Source organism: Phoenix dactylifera, chromosome 8, assembly GCF_051530095.1.
Source record: "Phoenix dactylifera cultivar Ajwa chromosome 8, Ajwa_hap1_PhDact_Kaust_v1.1, whole genome shotgun sequence".
NCBI classification, from domain to species: domain Eukaryota; kingdom Viridiplantae; phylum Streptophyta; class Magnoliopsida; order Arecales; family Arecaceae; genus Phoenix; species Phoenix dactylifera.
This window is the reverse complement of record NC_143197.1, coordinates 32022532-32043041: the sequence shown is the minus strand read 5'-3', so window position 1 is coordinate 32043041 and position 20510 is coordinate 32022532. Positions and strand designations below refer to the sequence as shown.

The 20510-nt window shown below is 37.1% G+C and overlaps 1 protein-coding gene across 1 annotated transcript; it reads right to left on the bottom strand.

Moving 5' to 3' along the window:
• Positions 1 to 5283: 5283 nt before the first annotated feature.
• Positions 5284 to 19219, bottom strand: LOC120110315 (uncharacterized). Its single transcript, XM_039125041.3, has 4 exons — positions 15823 to 19219; positions 6268 to 6360; positions 6039 to 6165; positions 5284 to 5654 (listed from the first exon to the last, which is right to left on the bottom strand). The coding sequence occupies exons 1-4, from the start codon at positions 16282 to 16284 to the stop codon at positions 5557 to 5559; spliced, it is 780 nt and encodes a 259-aa protein (XP_038980969.3). The 5' UTR covers positions 16285 to 19219; the 3' UTR covers positions 5284 to 5556.
• Between the last annotated feature and the right edge of the window lie 1291 nt (positions 19220 to 20510).

The window sequence follows — 20510 nt, the reverse complement described above, 5'->3', positions numbered from 1 at the left end:
TCAGGGTCGAGTTCGGGGGAGGGCTCGAGCTCATCGTCGGAGGGGATTCCGTCGAGGTGGCCGGAGAGAATTTGGAATATTCGCGCGAGAGGGGAGTCCAGGAGGTCCCTCTTCGGAATCTTGGATGAAGGCTGCGGGGCGGCCGACATGGGTGTGTCCGTGTGTGATGGTGATGAATGGCTGGTGATGGTGCGAGCTACAATAGGCGGCCACGAGGCGGCAAGTGGGGGCTCAAGGATCTTCTTCTCTCTGTCCCCCTTTTCTTATATTAAAATATTGAGATTTTATGGTCTATTCATATTTTATTTAGTTATTATTAGTGATGCATGCTGTATAAACACTTGCGCCATATTTCTTGCAAACTTATCACAGCTCTGTTCTTACTATATATATTATAAATTGGTCGATTATGTTTTGTTGATTCCTTATTCATATTAAAAAATTATGGCATCTAATAAAAAAAAATGTGCCAATTTGACATGTCTAAGTGTGTGGTGAGATTTCGGATTGTTAAATTCCAGATGGTCAGTCAGTAAGCAACAACTGTGATGAGGGTTTTGTTGGCAGTTGATGTAGTGAAATGGCAATGGTTATTAAGCAAATTTGGATTGTATTAGTTTTGTTCGAGAACTTTGAATGTATCTCTATCTAATCTACCATACATGACCAGATGTTTTAATGTAGTGAGATATACACAAGATATGGCCAACATAAGATGATGATTGTCACAAGGTTACTATCAGTAATAAATTAACGTAGTGAGATGGCAGTAATTACTACTCAAATTTGGACATATCACTTTTTCTATTTAAGAATTTTGGAGTGTATCTCCACCTACTATGTAGGTTAAAAGATTTAAATGGAGTGAGATATATGCTTAACTAGTAAATTTGGATTGTGCATTTAACTTTTGGGTCATATTTTTGCCTATCATTTATTGCAATACCTAAGTGTCCGTCTACATAAAAATCTACTTTGTGTAAATTATGGAGCAGTACTCCTTATGTATATTACATCTACACTCGTGCCATATTTCTTTCTTAGTCATGACTGTTCTATGCTTTCTAAATATTGTATAAATTTTAGGTTATGGTTTGGTTGGTTTCCTATTAAAATTTTATGGCAACTAATAAATCAAATTTGCCAGTTGCCATTAGACCCATCAAAGTGGCATGTTCACATGCTTTAGGCTTTGTAGAAAATTATTGATTGATTGGCTCGAGTCGGTTGATATGTCTAAGTGTGCACGGAGACTTTGAGAAGTTCGAAAAAAAATTAGATTGTTGGGTTCAAGATGGTAAATCTAAAGTAGCGACCATCACAGAGTTTTTTTTGGTGAAGTTAATGTAATGAGAAGGCAATGGTTATTTAGCAAATCTGGACTGCCTCTTGTTTTGTTTGAAAATTTTGGAATATTCCTCTGCTTACCATACGGGGCAAGAGGTTTCAATGTAGCGAGATATATGCATTATTAGTGTGAGAAAAAAATTAGGCTTTTAGATTCAACATGGCCAACAAGAGACAACTGTCACTTGGTTTCTATCACTAATAAATTAATATAGTGAGATGGCAGTAATTACTAACCAAATTTAGGCTAGATTTCTCTTTCTTTTTAAGAATTTTGAAGTGCATCTCTATCTTCTAGAAATGTTAAAAGATTTACATGTATATATATATATGGGGATTGATAACCTACTCTCCGTTATGGTAGGTTATCAATCTACCCATTTTTCATTGGACAAAAAATACCCTTATTTTTTGTAACTTTTCAGGGTGCTTTATGTCTTTTTATAATCTCACATTAACTCACCCTCTCAACCCCCAATTAATGCTCTCTCCCTCTCCCCCTCTCTCTCTCTCTCTCTCTCTCTCCCCGGTGTATGTGTATGCATGTATGTACATACATACGTATGCATGTATGTATATGTATGTATGTATGTCTATGTATGTATGTATATGTGTGTGTATGTATGTATGTATGTGTATGTATGTATATGTATGTATGTATATATGTATGTGTATGTATGTATGTATGTGTATGTATGTATGTATGTATGTATGTATGTGTATGTATATGTATATGTAATGTATATGTATGAGAGAGAGAGAGAGGGAGAGAGAGCATTAATTGAGGGGTTAAGAGGGTGAGTAAATGTGAGATTGTAAAAAGACATAAAGTACCCTTAAAAGTTATAAAAAATAAGGGTATTTTTTGTCTAATAAAAAATGGGTAGATTGATAACCTACCATAACAGAGAGTAGGTTATCAATCCCCTATATATATATATATATATATATATATATATATATATATATATATATATATATATATATATATATATATATATATATATGCTTCTCTTTACTTTTTGGACCATATCTCTAATCTATCATTTATCGCAACAACAATATGGGAGTCTACATGGAAATCTACTTTATCTAAATTTAGGAGTATTACTCCTTTCAAATTTTTAATTTAAAGATAAGATCCCTCTCACTCATTTTAAAATTTAATTTTTCAGTCCTTGCTTTGGCCAATATTTGACAACGAGGCCTATTCATATTTTGTTTCATAGTTATGACTGCTTAGACTTGTTTGGTAGCTATTCCCATGGTTGGTTTTCTATTTATAGTAGGATTTTATGACAACTAATAAGAAAACTTCGCCATTAGAGCCAACAAAATGGTATGTTCAACTGCTTCCGGATTTGGGGATAATCCGTGGCGGATATTAGTCAGTTTAACATGTCAACTATGTATTGAGACCTCGAGATGCGTGTAAAAACTTTGAACAGTTGGATTCAAGATGGTCGATCGGAAGGGACTGTCACGGGTTTTTGTTGTTAATGTAGTGAGATGGTCATGGTTATTGACCAAACTTGGACTATATCTTGTTCTGTTTGAGAATTTTGGAGTGCAAGAGGTTTTAATGTACTGAGATATATGCACTACTAGTGCAAGGGAAAAATTGTGCTTTTGGATTCAAGATGGCCAATAAGAGACGAGCTAGTGGTTGCCACTATGTTTCTGTTGCTAATAAATTAATTTAGTGAGGATTGCGTGAGTTGTTCCTCCCTCTGCCGTGGCCTCTTTCTCTAATTGGAGTCGCACCCCTCGACCCTGAGGATTGCGTGGCCGCGGATGCATCAATGAAGTAACGGGCATCCGAATACTCAATCTCATGGACAGCGTGGCACAGTAATTACTAACCAAATTTGGACTATATCTCCTGTCTATTTAAGAATTTTGGAGTGTATCTCTATCTACCATATATATTAAGAAAAATCAATTGTGTATATATATGTATATATTCTTTACTGGCAAATTTTTGATTGTATCAGGAAACTATCTCCATCTATCATTTATGGGCATGTAATATGCTTTATGTAAGTTTTGGAGCATTACCCTCTTGCAAATTTTAAATTTAAAGATAAGCCCCTTCTTGCTCAATTTAAAAATTAATTTTTCAGTCCTTGCTTTGACTAGTATTAAGAATAGGCCTAATTTGTATTTTGTTTAGTTATTATTCCTGATGTATATTATATCACACTCGTTACGATTATTTTATATACACTCGTTTAGTTGTTATAAGATTGATACTTGCATGGTGCAGGGGAAGATACTAAAAACCAAATGATTATTTGATATAGTAGAAGAACGATAAGATCTTGAAAAAAATAAAAATATATTTAAAATCAAGGTTTGCATAATTGGCCCGAATAACTAGGTTCGGAGCATACTATACTGAACTGGTGCAGAACCAAGCCATCAGTTTGCAGGTTCAGTTTGGGACTTGATGGAAACTGGCATGAATCGAGCTAACCTGCCTTCTTCCACTCGATTTGAGTTGGTTTTGATCGCTTCTATAGCTAAAAAGAGTCGAGAAGGCAAGTGCTAGAACAAGAAGAGGGGTGGGAAGGTAAGGAAAATCATTTGGATCGAGCTGCCAGATTTTCTTGTTTTCAGTCTTGATCATTTGGAGCTACTAGATTTTCTTGTTTTCAGTCCTAATCTAAGGTAGTATTAGGTATAGACACTTCCCTCCTCCATTCCTTTTTTTCCTTCTTTTTAAGTCTAAAATATGTTGAAGATGACAAAATAAGGGGAAATCGTGCATACTTCTATTGTTAGTCTTGATATGTATTATATATACACCAATACCATGTTTCATTAAGCTTAGCTGTAACTAAAGAAAAAGAATATTCTATATAAGATTTGATTGATAACAACGCATGGTTAAAAATAATAGCACATATTATTGACTAACTGTATGACAAAAAAAAAAAAACTAATTTCTTATATTCAAGGAGGAATTTAAAATATATATTGTACTAGTTTAAAAATGGTTAAGGTTAGTTCGGTTTCAATTGAAAAGTTTAGTGATCCAAATCCAATTTATATTCAAAACAGGCAATATTTCTGAATCCGAACTTAATCTAAACAACTTCAGTTTAGGTTAGACTGGATTAATTTTGGATAGATTCCCGATCAGAAATGGGTCAATCCATCCCATTTGCAACCTTAACTAGGAATAAAGAATATTCTATATAAGATTTGATTGATAACCACACATGGTTAAAAATAATAGCACATATTATTGATGACTAACCATATGACAAAAAAAAACTAATTTCTTATATTCAAGGAGGAATTCAAAATATATATTGTACTAGTTTAAAGTTGGTCCAGGTTAATTCGGTTTCAATTGAAAAGTTTAGTAATCCAAATCCAATTTATATTCAAAACAGGCAATATTTCTGAATCCAAGCTTAATCTAAATAACTTCAGTTAGGGTTAGACCGGATTAATTTTGGATAGATTCCAGATCAGACATGGGTCAATCCATCCCACTTGCAACCTTAATTAGGAATAATAATCAATTCCATGCTAGTTAAATTCAAGAGAAGGAACCAGGTCTTATGGTTCAAGAAAATAACAACAAAATTACAGACTTTGGCATCAAATACTGGAAGAAAATTTTCAGCGCTTTCTAGCATCTTGTTAAACGTAACTGGCTCAACCTATCAGTCCATATTCCAAAATATGCCCTAATTCATTGACAATGGCAGCAAAGTGAGCATCCTACGAAGACGAACAATCCAAAAAAGTGCAGCTTAACTGTTATCCTTTAGTAGCAATTCTCGTACAGGATACCTCCTATTGCTGTGTACATTGTGGAAGAAGTTCGGATATTCAAAAAGACTACATGTTTATTTATCACCATCATATGATGGTATTGTAAAAAGAATATGTTGATTCCATCGCAACCATATAATTATAATGAAGAAATATTTATCCCATGTTTCACAGAAATTATTAAATTCTTCTCCAGTTTGTTGTATGATCTCATACAACATCTAAACATCCTTGAAAACACTGCAGAGTTTTGTAACTACTGATAGGAACATTATTGGATTTTGAAATGGTAAGCCTATACATGACAGGTTTATATAGGCACCAAAGCACTGCAGAGGGGAAAAAGAAGTGCTGCACCAATAAGAGAATTATTTACAAGGCAAAGCTGAAAAAAAAAAGCGATCCCCCTCTTCTGTTGCCTCAAAGGTTCTTGCGCTTGTGCCTCCGGGAACGCTTGAACAAGTTCCGTTGCACGCATACCTTCGGTCTACTTTTAGGTCCTTCTGCTTGTTCCTCATCTTTTCGAAGATAGACACAGAAAGCAAGTAAGATTACCAAGAAGCTGAACAGGTGCAGATATCTTAAAGCAGAAGACTTTTGTGTTCTTTTCCGCCCACATGAACTAACAAAGGAGGAACATCTCACACACCAACAAATGAGGAGCAAGGATATACCAAGCGTTCATACAATGCATGCAGTCTAAATTTACAACCCAGCAATATATTCACTTGCTTTTGTTCATATATTTTTCTCCCTGATAATATATAAGTCTAATATGTCAAACAGTCAAAAAAGAAGCCAGCAAGCGAGGAAAAACTTCGTATCTGAATCAAGTCAGGCCAGTACGCATAAAGAAGCAGCATGAAAATTAGATTGTATAAATCCAAAAAGTTTGGGAATACCGTTAGTTTGTTCTTTAGGTTCCTCTGGAGAAGATTCTGTAGCTGGTTGTGGGTCGACCAATGGGTTAGAAGAACTTCCGGCCGCTTCAGCAGGTTGGGAAGGCCGAGTTCCAGAATTCTTAGGCAACTTACAGGTAAACGATAGCAATGAAAGGAATTCTTATGGGTCATCAAAAATATATTAGAAGAAAATTCTGAGCACACTATAGCGTCAGATGTTGAATCTTACCTTCCTCCAAATCCTAGCGGGTTTTTTCTCGAGATGCCTTTGGACTTCTGGTATGGACCTGAATTTTGTGCTTACCCCCGGAAGAGTGTAATACTGTAACACCCAAAAATGTTACTTTGCTTTGGATATGATATTGTACAAGTAGTTTGCAGGAAAGAAGAGGTAGACATTTGGTGAGCCTGATTAGAAAGATTCAGAGAAAAGTTCAGGAATATTATTGCTGTTCTGCAGGCAATTGATTCCAGGGGAAAAAGGAAAAGAAATAGTGTTCTGATGATGCAAGTAATATCTTAGTTTTACAGCATTGCTATCCAGTTTACTTACTAGAATGTTGCTAGATACAATTGCAATACCGTAAACTTTGAGATGTCAGATTTTCTATGGGGCCGTAGACAGGTATTAGTAAAGCGAAATGATCCGTCATATTCAACATTTGTATGCTATGCACAATGCAAAATAGAAAATGATCAAGATTAAAAAAATTATCATCTGCCAATTATGGTATTTTGATTGCGTTAGCTTCACATGTTGCGATTAATACAGTACAACAATTAAAATCCTGGGTGTGGGTGCCAATTTGTTCAGTTGGCAACATCTTTGGGAGTGACCTAGGTTTGAATCCTGTCCACACCTAGATATTTCATCTATCCAACTGTGATATTTTACTTTCGGTAATAAATCTAGGAAATCTATCATATAAAAATTTCTTTCGTTAACTTGTTCATCACATAATACCGTCAATTCAATGCCAAACCTTAATGAAAAAGGTGGAGTGTTGACATTAGGTTGACCATTAGCTATAAAAAGCATGACAAGCCATGAAATAACTTCAAGTATGATATATATGAATGCTAGGGCATCCCCTTAAGCAGCCCTAAATATGAATGCTAGGTGAAAGAGGGTCTATAAAGCCTAACCCAATTATTGGGATAAGACTTTATTGTGCTGGTCGTGCATACATACTTACATACAAACATACACATATGTAAGTACATATGTATGTATATGTAGATATGGCCATGGAGTCCTAAGCTAAATTAAATTCTTACTTTAATCCACATGAGATTGATATTAGCCGGTCCTACATATTGGAAAGATCAAACACAACCTCTAGTACGAGGGACCGACACTGGCTAATGACTAAACAAGAAACTCAAAATACTATCAATTTGACCAAAATCATGTGGTACAATTCTAATGATAATGAAAAATGTTGAAGCCAAAATTTGTAACTCCCAAGTCTACTCCAGTTGAATCTTAAATCTTGTCGGGCACTAGGTTTACATTGTTTGATTACTTTGTAGTCTTTTGGAAGAAAATACTTGAGTTTCAACAAAAAAATATTGTTAACAATTTGAAGTAAAATCATAGCTTCCCTTAAACAAGATAAAACATGGATTACAAATGGTTCTAGAAAAGAAAAGGTTGCCTTATGAAAAGCTAATGGGATCGTCTTGAGCAGCATCACAAATACTTGCAATCTTCTTCTCAAAAATAAAAGTGAAGATCCTGCCTTCTAAGCATCATTTTACACAAGCAAACAACTTACATGTTTCCGACCCTCTCTTGGCATCCAACTAACGACCTATAAATAGCATAGAAAAGTCCTTTGCAACATAGGAAATTAAGTTCACCCCTTCAAATCTTTGGAATTAAATTTGATCATATCCGAATAGCCAAATGTAGAAAAAAATAGTGGTAATATCTATCTCCCACTACAGAAAAAGGAAGTTTTCCCAACTCTTTTACCGCGATGCTAGGTAGAAGCATCGACAAGTTTGGCACAGGCGCCAAATTTTGCGGACGCTTTTAAGAAGCGTCGGTAGGTATGGGGTGTAGACGACGCTAAGGTGCATCATTGTAGTCACCTTAGCCTCTGACGACGCTTATATGCATCGTCCAAGGCATGGACTAATGATGACGCACATAAGCGTCAGAGACCACCTCCCCCAAATACCCAGCCTGATTGATCTGAAGACTTGCCCTAGCCCTTTTTTTCCTCCTCTCTCAGCCCGCTGGACCGACCTAGCCCTAGCCCTTCTTCGATCTCCTCCTCTTCGGCACCCACATACTGACCCGAAGCCCCGATCGGTCTCCTCCTCCCTCCTCTCCGGTGCGAGCTCCGCCTCCGCCCGAGGTGTTTTCTCCTCCTCCTTCTTCTCCGGCGTCAACCGACCGGCCTTCAAACCTCGATCGGGCTTCGCCTTTGCCCGAGGTTCTGGTGTATGCCCTAGAAGAAAACACTAGGCTAGGCCCACAGAGTTGACACTTTTGTCTTTAATATAAGTTCCTTAAGAGCCACACAATAGGAAAATAGCTAGTACATTTCCTAATTTGCATCTCATACTTTACCTCTCTAACAGTGGAGGGTCTTTCAAGATGTATATAGGGACTACAAAAATGAAATCTAGGGTTTTGTTTTTGTTAAACCGAATTGTTCATACTTCCAATAAGTATGAGTACATTCTAGAAAATTAGAAAATAAAATATCATGAAATTCTGACAAAAAAATGCCATTGAAATGCTCTGCGATAAATGATGACATCCAATCTGCTGCTCGATTAGTTTCTGTGTAAATATGGTGAGCATGAAATGACACGCAATACTTGAAAAGTCTCCAGATGTCTAATAACAAGGGATGCACCGCTACATATTTAGTCTGTCTCGATACCCAACCGATCACCATTGCTGAGTCTCCTTTATGTAGATCATAATTAAATCCTTCTCATGTTCCTCTCAACTCCACCCCTCGAACTGAGATGTCAAAAAGCTATTTCCCCCAGCTGCCACCAAACTAGACTTAGCCCCTAATGATAAAACATGCGCCTCCTTTTGCACCACCATCCGCAACACTCCCAACAAAATTTATTTTTTAGAGGGCATGGGGTGGAGGCTCCCATGTAATAAATACTATTCTAGAAACAGCAGCTGCTGAGGAATACCAATGAGATCTAAGTTTGCTAGTTGATCCATCTAACAAAGACCCATGAAGAACCTTTTATGTTATTACTATGTAGAATCTTAATGTTATATTGCTGTGTGGTAGGCCACTATAGTATGTATCATGGTATTTGCTTCAATGTTTCCTCAAATTCCTTACAAGTGCACGGGTGTTTTCATGTGAATTTAAGGATACAAGTAACAACTGAATATGCCAATGTTTTTGTAACTATATTCAACATAATGGGTATTATTGCAATGACCCATCTCTATCATACGAACTTTCAGGAGAATCTTTTATGTGAATTTGGTGCCAGCGGTTCTTTTAATTTGGCTCAGCAGAGCCTAGGTTCCATTGCACTATGTAGGAAGTCCACGCAGCCAACTGAGGCCCTGCGTGCACCATACCACCAATGAATAATAGGTACCTGGCCTCACCCTAGGCAGAGTTTTTGAGTCGTGTAATAGGCGACCATTTTGCTCGGTTCGGGGGGCACTTGAAGAAGCTGTCGGCATCCAGCCGCGTCTTTACTCCTATCCAATTTTTGGGCCAATTCACCCTTTGTACTACCAAACAATGAGATTCTTGCCGAATCCGAGTTTGTAGGTCCTTAGATAATGTTAGAATTATAGTCCTTCTAGAGTGATCTCGCTGATGGATCAGGCCCCACCAAAGGAAGGCCTTCTTTGCCTTCCACCTAAGCCATGCAGGAAAGACCCAAAGCCACACAGGAAAGACCCAAAGCCAATCCCAGAGAACAATAAAGCTTCATACAATCTTTCTATTTAGGTGTAAGTAATCCATATATTCACAGACATTTATTCTACCGAGCCACTTTTTGAGACAGTGCCCAGACCATTACGTCTTTCGTGCAGGTCGGAACTTACCCGAGGAGGAATTTTATTACCTCAGAATCGTTATATTGTATGCAAGAGGCTTCTTTGCCGGCCATTATTCTCGGCTCTACGTTGGGAAAAAAATGGAAGCTAAAGTAAATCTAAAGCTTAATTGTTTTTTGCTTCTTATTTTTGCCAACCAACCACTTGGTACCAAGCAACCGGTTAGTTGTAGCACTTTCAAAGAAGAAGACTCAGAACCTTTTATAGAGAAAAACTCATTTTATTAACTCCCTTTGAAAAGGGAAGCAATAAATATGAGTAGATTGGGTTTCGTTGAGTCAAAACAAGTTGATTGGATCAGTAGCAGAGGTATGCCTCTCTTGCAAAATTACCTTCTCATACTGCTAGTCGTTGTTCTTTCCGCTAACGAGTTTATCTGCACCTTCGTGTAGTTCACTATCAAGCTTTATTTCCTTTTCCATCACCAGGTAGCAAAAATTAGTAAGCCTAGTGAGAGGTAAGTTCGGGTATTGTACTATGCTTTGTCTTTGTCCCAGTCTCGATATGGGAATAACCGTAAGTAAGACAACACAATCATATGATCCAAGAAAGCATACCATAGATTTCTTGCTGAACTTTTCTTTGCTCCTCTGCATAAACAAATTGATCGAGCTGCATTGTTGATGCAATGCACATCAGTGGGTGTTACGAGCAGATCTCTTCCATTAACAAAAACTACTCTTCCCTTGGGTAACCAAGGATTCATCCATAGCTTACTGCACTTTCCATCCCCTATTTGTTGTCTCAAAATCCAAGAAGAAAATTAACTTCAACCTCATTGATTCTTAAGATATTACTATAGTAGCAATTGCGCCCATAAAGATTTCCAAAAGAACAATTTCAACAAAATCTTTGAATTTCTTATTTTACTATATTCAATTCTATGTATTCCTCTATCTGTAGAGTCCATTGAATGCACAAATATGGTCCTAAGAAAAGATCATAATATCATATTCATCTAGAGAAAAAATAGAAATTATATTTTCATCATAGTCTGACAAAGTGACAATTAGTTAGATATGTACAAAGTTAATTTAAAATAAAAAATTTCTAAAATAGGTACTTATCATTCATTGGCGGAGGATAACCATATAATAAAGAACTCGAGTTTGCTTGATACTATCAAGAATTCCTTACTATTTATTGCATGAGAATAGATTCATATTAGAACCATTTTCCCCTCCCAATATTTCTTTATTGGAGCTTCCCTCATTCCTTTTATCAAGCATAATGATATTGTGATTTAATGAGTTCTAATATGCAGCGCCAAGTAGTTCCGCTTTTTTATTTGAGAAGTGCATTGTTGGAATTGGGTTAGAACAATAAATAGCTCTAGATTCAGAGGTTTTAGCAAATGCCTCTGCAAGCGACTTTGATCTAATTGGGCGAAAGAAAGAATTTCTTTTAAACGACCCAAGTGGGACCTCTCAAAAGAATAATGAAAGTAAAAGAATTTTGAAAGTAGAGTTCTAAGTCTCTTTTTTTCTTTCATCAATTCTCTTTCTAACATTCGTTTCACTCATATACTTTGAAATGGCAAGCATTTAAAGAACTTTTACTTTGAATGGTACCAAAGCCTTCCAAAGTTGAGGCACCCATGGTTGCAGTGCTTGATTAATGAAGTTGTAAAATAAGCTGAATAAGGAAAGTGGTCCATTTCAATGCCAAAAATGTTAGTCTTCATCGTCTAATAGTTCTCTTTTTGTTGGAACACATCTTTTATGTATCTCGTATTGAACCAAAGTATGAGGAAAAAAAGACATCCAATGCTTGAGGCTTCCACTATTATATAGTATGGAGAGTGTCAGATGTACATTGCCTTATCCCTATATATAAAGAGGCTATTTTCATTTTTTGAACTCATGAACTCTAGGTCCTAATGGAGCGACCTTACATTGCGCCAAGACTCGCACTCAAAGTGCAAGAAATTAAATACAAATGGATTCATATAGCAATATTTCATAAATTCGAATTAACCATAAGCTTTTCACTGCTTGGCAATTCCTATTCAAACTTCTCCTTCCAAGGTTACAATTTGGAGCAATGGCTAGCACAGACAATGTTTAATAGAGAGTAGCAATAGCAATGGTTGGTGGTTGCACCTCTCTCTCTCTCTCTCTCTATCATGTGCTTTCTCAATGTCTTTGTCTCTTAGCAGCAAGAATCTCCCATGAGAGTAGTGTGCCCCCTTCTAAATCTCCCTTAAAACATGTCCCAACACCCACTTCCTAATTAATTCTTATTAATTTTTGTAAGAAATGTATTTCCATGCAACGACACTTGATGTGCTTCTGACAATCATGTTTTTCTCTTTATCCTTAGTCTTTGCTCCATTATTAATGGAACTAGGATTGGTCAAACATGGGCAGCTTAGCATCTTCTCCGGTTAGACTAGAGATAGATTGACACATTATAGAAAAGCTCACCTTTTTTTGGCGTTTTTTACAACCTTTAGCAACGCTTATAAGCGTCGGCTAAAGTTCCGCCGACGCTACTCAAAGCGTCGCCTATGTTGAAGTTCTCTATAGCTTTTTCTTGTAGTAGTTACCTTGTTTCTGTACGGGTGGCAATGTTTAACCCGTTTAATTTAATTCAATCCATTATGGCTTAGGTGCCACAATTGGTTGGGTTATTTGTTTAATAAAATGATCAGATTTGGATCTGAATTTTTGATCCATTTGATAAATAGATCAGGTTCAGGTTGATAGATGTTTAACTTATCCCATACCCTACCCAACTTTATTTGGTCCAACCTAGCCTAATTGCCACCTCTATTTGCAGCATGCTTCTAATTGTAGGAAAATATAATAGGATTCATTTCCTAGATTCATTTTGCAGGATGCATTAAGTAGAGTAGCAGACACATATTTCATGGTATTTGCTTAAGAAGAAAGGTTATCTATATATAGTAGGGGGAAAGAACTCTCTTTCAAAGGAGATGGGGCTTTTGCTTAAAGAGTTCTCTATGGAAGCATAATTGATCTAGAAGGATCATCGGACTCGATGTGGACTACTTTAACCACTATGAGTATTCAGAAGGATCACCAAACTCAATGTGGATCACTTTGGCCACTACGAGTAGTATCAAAGAAGATTACCAAACTCGATGTGGAATACTTTGACCATTATAAATATCTAGAAAGATTACTAGACTCGATGTGAAATACTTTAGCCACTATAAGAAGGGCTGGACAGGGTTTAGAAGCGAGATTTCTCAGACCGAATAGTCGAGTCGCATACCAAACTTTTGAAAGCCATAACTTGGTCATACGATGCTCGATTGAGATGATATTTTTTTTAAAAAAATTGCGTGTCTTTTCAAAATCTATAACTAGAAGGCTGAATTAGAATAAAATCCACCATTAGACTCCAAAACAGGACGGTCAAACCAAGAGTTTTCTTTTTGGGTTTGACTTTAACCGAGCGTAGCTCTCTTTCTGATTAAAATTTGGCAGACAGAAGGCAGAGTTGATGTAAAAGTTGAGATCTATCTTTTCAATTTTTTTTAACTTTTTTCTACTAGAAATATCTATTTAAGAAAAAAGAGTCCTACTAGGATTAGAAAAATGAATCCAACCCAAATTATGTTAGAACGAACCTCACATTATAAATAGAGGTTATATACCTCATTTTTTGGAGGATCAATAAAAAAAAAGACTTAAAGTCCTACTTTTGAGATTTGTCTATCTTTTTCTATTTTTTTTTGAGAGATTCGAGTTGAGTTGGTTGAAGAAAATCTTTCTTCTTTCCGATCGGATCAAGTCTCTATCGCTCTGCTTGATTCTTCTCGATATCTATTTTGGAAAAAAAAGGTACTTTCTACTACTATTACTGATCGACTCCAAGAAAAAGTTTGTCAATATATCCCTCTTACTGATGCTGGTCAACTCTCTTAGAGGAATTGAAAGTATGAGACTAGACTCACTTTCCACAATTGGATGAATCAAAAGAAAATAGGCTATACTTAGATCGATTAGTCCAAAAGAGACCTATTATCAATATGATTTCTCTACTAGGTGCAACAAAGGAAGATCTATGTGAGGTTTAGTGCTCTCTTTCTTCAATCAACCAGGGCTCTTTGGATTGATCACCTGTCAAGGATAGCCCGTAATTTCTGCTATCCATCCAACAATGGAGCTATAAATAATAAGTTATATTATCGAGCAACTCCATCCACGACAAGGTCCCATAGATCTTGGTCGAGGGCTTCGACCCATAGAAAATAGTGTGGGTCTCAAACTGAAACACATGTGGTAATTAAGGACTTTCTTTGTGTGCATGCCAGCCCAAGTCGAATCAATAAGGATGGTGTGATGTAACCTCTCAATCATTGGTTTCACCATTGGAGGACTCCCTCACTTTTGTCTTTCATTTCGACAAAGAAGAACATGGAGAAACAGAAGGGGAATCCAGATTGCACTTGACCGCAAACTTGTAGCATAGGTGAAAATTCTTCACTTTAGGTAATGAAGGTGGACAATTCATCGTCTTCAAAAAAATGAAGGGATGATTCTTGCCAAACTCTGTCATGCCCGTCTTCCTTGGAGTTCCAAAAGAAACGCCATCTGTATAGTCAAGCCCCATAGTTTCATGCCTATGCTCTCAATTGAAGCAAGACATTCATGTTATACATGAAGATGTTTGTTTGACAAACTTAGTATTGCACACAATGCTGCAAAGAAGACCATTGTGACAATTTTGCTCAACAAAACCATTATAACAATGGCGGATCTACAATTGCCATTGTTTTGTATGTGTATGATGTAATTGAGATGTAAGAGAACCACCAATAACAGCTAGCCTTCATATATTACTAGGTCTGTTATTTGATCCTAACATATGACCAGGAATTTTGGCTTACAAATGTAGCATATTCACTGGCCAACAGACTTGTAAAAAGGTGTTTCAACATAAATTAATTAACTTTGTAACAATATGCTTTATTTGGTGGCTTTTTCCATCAAAGCAATGCATCATTCTTCGAACCTTGCTTTTCCCTTCCGTTTTTGTCTGCATGCGTCTTGCGTTCTGTGACCCCTATTTGTTGTCATGTTTAACTGCAGCTTATAGCCATGCACCGATCTTTCACTTGATATTTTAACTCCTCGATCCGTTCCATGATTGAAGTTTTTCACGCTAACTTTTGTGTTATCCGTGGATTTCTTATTTCTAATTTATATCTTCTTCAAAAAGATAAAAAAAAAAGAAGAAGAAGAAGATTAAAAAGGAAATCCTATTATAACGAAGCTGAAAAAACAGATCAGCTTATCAATCACTCTAAGAATAATACAAATCTTTCGTGCTTAGCAATAAATCTAAGATAATGATCACATGGATTCATTTCATTCAAACCAAACACCAAAAGATCAAGAACAAAGAAAAGATATATAATTAAGCTTAAACACAGCTTATCAGACAATCACTTATAATGAAAAGAGTCAGTTTCAGGTAATGAATCCAAGAAACCTATCACACAAATTCTTCTCACCGACCTTATGTTCGTCCCTTGCAAGCTTGCCTTCTATAAAACAACGTACATACGTAGCAGGTTAGAAACAGCTTGTTCTCACCTGCCACGTTGTTCAATATAGCATGCATGCTTGCAGGTAACAAACATAACGCTAGTTTTATCTAAAATTCAAGAACGTACACGAGAACAGATAGAAGGAGAAGAGCAAGATGAAAGAAAGAAATGAGATCGGGGAAGAGACGAACTGTATCTTTGTTTCCCTTGCTCTTGCCAGATTTCCTCTCTAGTACAATCGTTTGCATGCCCTCCGGTGGAGTCCACTCCGCCCGCCGCCGGGATGCTCGCCGTCGCGGTTTCTCATTCAGCGGCGCCACCTCCAACGCCGGTGCATCTGGGGCCACGAGCACCAGCTCGAGGCCTTGAGGCAGGGCCGGAGAGGGGTCGGGCTCGTAGTTGGAGGGGACTCCGTCGGGGTGGCAGCTGGAGAGGGGTTGGAGCTCCAGTGGCTGGGGAGAGTCGAAAGGCTCCCTCTCTGGACTCTGGGACTTGGGCTGGGAGTCGCTCGACATGGTGCCGGTGGTTCTGTGGTGGCGATCAACGGATGGTGACGGGGCGAGCGCCACCGACCGCGACGGCGGCGCTTCGGGCAGGTAATAAGTTATGGGGGCTCTCGCGGGTCCGAACAATGTTTTTCTCCGGATTCGCATTTTATCAAAATTTTATGGCAACCAACGAATGGGACTTGGACTCTTGTTGACGTCGCATATTTAGATGCTCGATTTTTTTGAGATGAGCGGTGGTTGATCGTTAGGGTTACTTCGAGTACCCATTCGTGGGTGTCATTCTTTCAAAGCAGCGGAAAATTGTGGGCCGGTGGAGTTAGGACGGAAAACTGGGGGTTGCGACCACCTCGTGGTTTCCGTCGGGGAAAAGTTAGCGTAGAGAGATGGCAACGGCTGCGAGCAAATCGTGACTGTATCTCTTTTTCCGTTTTGATATTTTGGAGTGTTATCTTTCAACCAGCCATGGAAGACAAAAGGTTTAAAAAGAGTAGGTATATGCTTTACCAGCGCCAACAAAATTCCGAGCTGATCATGGATTTAAGATGGCCAATTAACAGTTATGAGGTTCCTCTTGCTACAAATTAAAGCAGTCAAAAAAAAAAAAAAAGAATGGAGAATCTCATACTAGATATTTCTTCTCAATATATAGCTTTTACAGATATTCTTTCTAAATTTTTGAATATATTAGATGTATTCATACTAGATTGACGTAATAAATTCAACTTACTAAAATATAAAAAAGAAAGAGCGTTACTAAATTAACTTTTTTCGGTTGAGAAATTTGGACTGCATCTTTACCTACCATATAGAACAGAAGATTTAAATGTAGTGATATATGTGCTTTACTGGCGAAATTGGACTGCATCTTTGTTATCTTTTGGACCATATCTCAACGTACTATTTAATGCAACCCCTATGTCAGTTTGCATGGATATGAAAATCGGTTTTAGATATATTTTGGTGCATTGACCCCTTAAAAGAATTTATTTAAAAATGAGTCCTCAATCACTAATTTCAAAATTAACTTTTGATTCTTGGTTTAGTGATAGGTTCTTCAATTTGGTTTCTTCTATATATATGCACGCTTGTGCCATGTTTTGCATATAGTCATACCCACTTTATGAGGTCAGATATTATTGAATTCTAGGTCAATTTTCAGTCCACTCCCTCGTATATGAAACTTTTATGCCAACCAATGGATAAAACTTGTGCTTTTAGGCCGTTCAACATGACAACTACACGTCTGTCGGGTTTTGAAGACAATTGGTTGCGCTGACTTTAAACGCCAACAAAAATTCTGGTTATTGGATTCAAGATGGTCAATGAGAAACCCCTGCCGTCATGATGTTTTTGTCGATAAAAAATAATGTAGTAAGAATGGCGACAGTTATTGAGCCAATTTGGATTTTATCTCCTTTTTTTTATTGGGGTGGAGTATGGCTCTACCTATCCTACAGAACAAAAGATTTAAATTTAGTGGGATGTATATATACTTGGCAAGTTTTAGAAGAATTCTAGGTCATTGGATTCAAGATGGCCTATCAGAGGCAACAACTATCATGAGATTTTCATTGGTAAGGAATTAATGCAGTAAGATGATAATGGTTACTAACTAAATATGTGTTGAATCATCTTTTCTGTTTGGAAATTTTGAAGTATATCTCAATCCACTGTATAGGACAAAAAGGTTTAGGTTTAACGAGATATATACCTTATTAGTGTTATAAAATATCTCGATCATTGGATTCAAGATGACTAATCAAAGGTGACAACTATCACGAGATTTCCAATAGTAATAAATTAACGTAGCGAGATAGAAGCAATTGATGATTAAATTTGGATTGTATTATTATTATTATTATTTTCAATTTCAGAAATTTGAAGTGTCCTGGTTGAATTAACTTAGTCAAATTTGTTATACTTTCTTTCCGGGATGTAAGTTTTATATGATACATAGAAGAAGTCACGATTTGGTGAGAGATGTTTTTTCTTTATTATAAGTTATAACAGCACAATGCAGGGCAAAAGTGTTAAATATAACATGATATATACTTTGCTAATTCCATAAAAATTTATGAAAATTTATTTCAAGACAACGAATTAGACCTGACAATTATCAGGGGGTCTTCATTGGTAATAAATTAACAAACTGCTACTTAATTTCGACTGTATCTCTGTCCGCATTTTGAGAATACTAGAGTTAATTTTTACATAGCGATCAAAAGGGAAAAAGGTCTATGGATTGTGAGGTGCATGCTTCTTCTCTTCTTTTTTTTTCTTTTTCTTCTAAGAAATAGGAGGGGGGAGGGGAATTAACCCCACCCGCATAGCAGCCCCCACTGACCCCCCCCTTCCATCAGAAAATGTTCGACGCAGGTAGAAAGTTTCTCATACCCTCCCCATTCGTGTGAGTACGTCACCCCAGCACCACCTCAGTATCAGAGAACCAGTAACGCTCCTAACGGACAAACCAGACGGGGTCTCCGTATTTAATCAACGCCCGCGCGTTTCAAATCTAGGTCACTCCATTGGAAACAAAGCCTTGTTTTAACTGTGCTACCACCTCGGTGGTTGAGGTGCATGCTTTACCAGCACAAGAAAAATTCGAAAATGTTGGGCTCCAAATGGCCAATAAGTGACAATGACTGTTATGAGACTTTTATTAGTAACAAATTAACATAGTGAGACAGAAGCAGTTGCTAAGTGAATTTACACTGCATCTCTCTTTCTATTTGATAATTTTGAAGTGCATCTCTACAAATTGTAGCAAAATATATGCTGCGAGTACCAAAAAATTCTAAGCTATGGGACTCAAAATAGCCAATCAAAGCCAACCACGGTAACAAACTAAAGCAAGGACATAGAAACAGTTGCTCCGCAAATTTGTACAGAATCTTGAAGTTTATCACCTTCTATCATATTAGGCCTTTTTTTTTTTTGAAAACCAGCGTCTCATTACATAGTATAAGTATGCCTCGAACAGTCACTGAACACGGGCTAAACCCTGTGGAATGGGGAACGAAAGGTTTAAATATAGCAGATCTTTTAACTTTTGATCCATCTTTGGATATATATATACATATATATATATATATATATATATATATATATGACGACCAATGAAGTTGTTTGCGTGGACATGAGAATCTACTTTGGGTAAATTTTCAGTGATTGCTCCCTTATGAATTCTTAATAAACATGAGCTCCTCTTCCGTAGTACTTCAAAAATTAATTTTCAGATGTTTTGGATTGTCCAGCATTAATGATAAATTCATTCTTTGTTTAATCATCAATCCTGGTATGTGTTGTATAAACTCTTGTGCCATGTTTCATCATTCATGGTTATGCCTTTGAAGATGCGTTATACGTACATATATTTTAGGTCAAGTTGTGCTTTGCCCTATAGGCTTTCCAACCCCAGCTTTTGTCCCACCCAAATTTGTCAGCTGGGCCAAGTAGTTGTACCTTTGACATCAGTTCAGTCCAAAACATATTGGCCCAACCCACTAAATATGTGAATTGAGTTCAGCACGTCACGCTTTGGACTACTTCGAGGTCTATATCATCTAGGAGGTTTACTGTGTTCAATTGTTGCTTAATTTCAGGCTGTTCAGAAGGGTGATGTAGATAGCTTTGATACCTTGAATGGCGACTTTGTTGATAAAGAAAAATTTTCTTGCAAATCAAACTAGTGTAACCTATAGGAGATTGTCCATCCCAACATTTGGGGTGCTAAGGGTACGCTTGTAAGTCATATTGGATTAACCCCTTGTGAGAAGTCACAAAGCTGTTCGGTCTCATCAAATTTGTCAACTTGGCTGTCGAGGGAACACCTTCGCCACTAACTGGACTAAGCATCATGGAGTACGGACACTCACATCCCGTTTTGTCCGCTATGACTACATAAATGGAGCAAGAGACTCTTGACTGGAAAATGGAATTGCCGAAGGATGTCTGCTCTTGCTTTTAACCAACGCAGAGCAAGCCTTGACATTTCGCTTCTTGCTGACTCATGAGGTGCGTTTCTTCTTTCTATGAAATCCTGGCTTCAAGATCTCGCTTTTCCTTTTGCCCCTTTATATCATTTCCTTGATGGTTCGACTGCAAAAACTGGTTGTTACTGACGCTCTTGTTCTTATGCATCTTTGGTTTGCTTGTCTTTATAATTCTATGTTGATAACTTCTATTATTTCAATATTTTAATACATTTTAGAATATCTGAAAGTAGAAGGAATCTAGACTCCGCTAGCCATCAAAATGATACAATTCTTAGAATACGCTGAGCTTAATACTACCACAGCTTGATGAATGAAGTAGAGGTTCCAACCGATAGTTTTTTCACTAGTCTCAGTTGGCTGATCATAAATAAA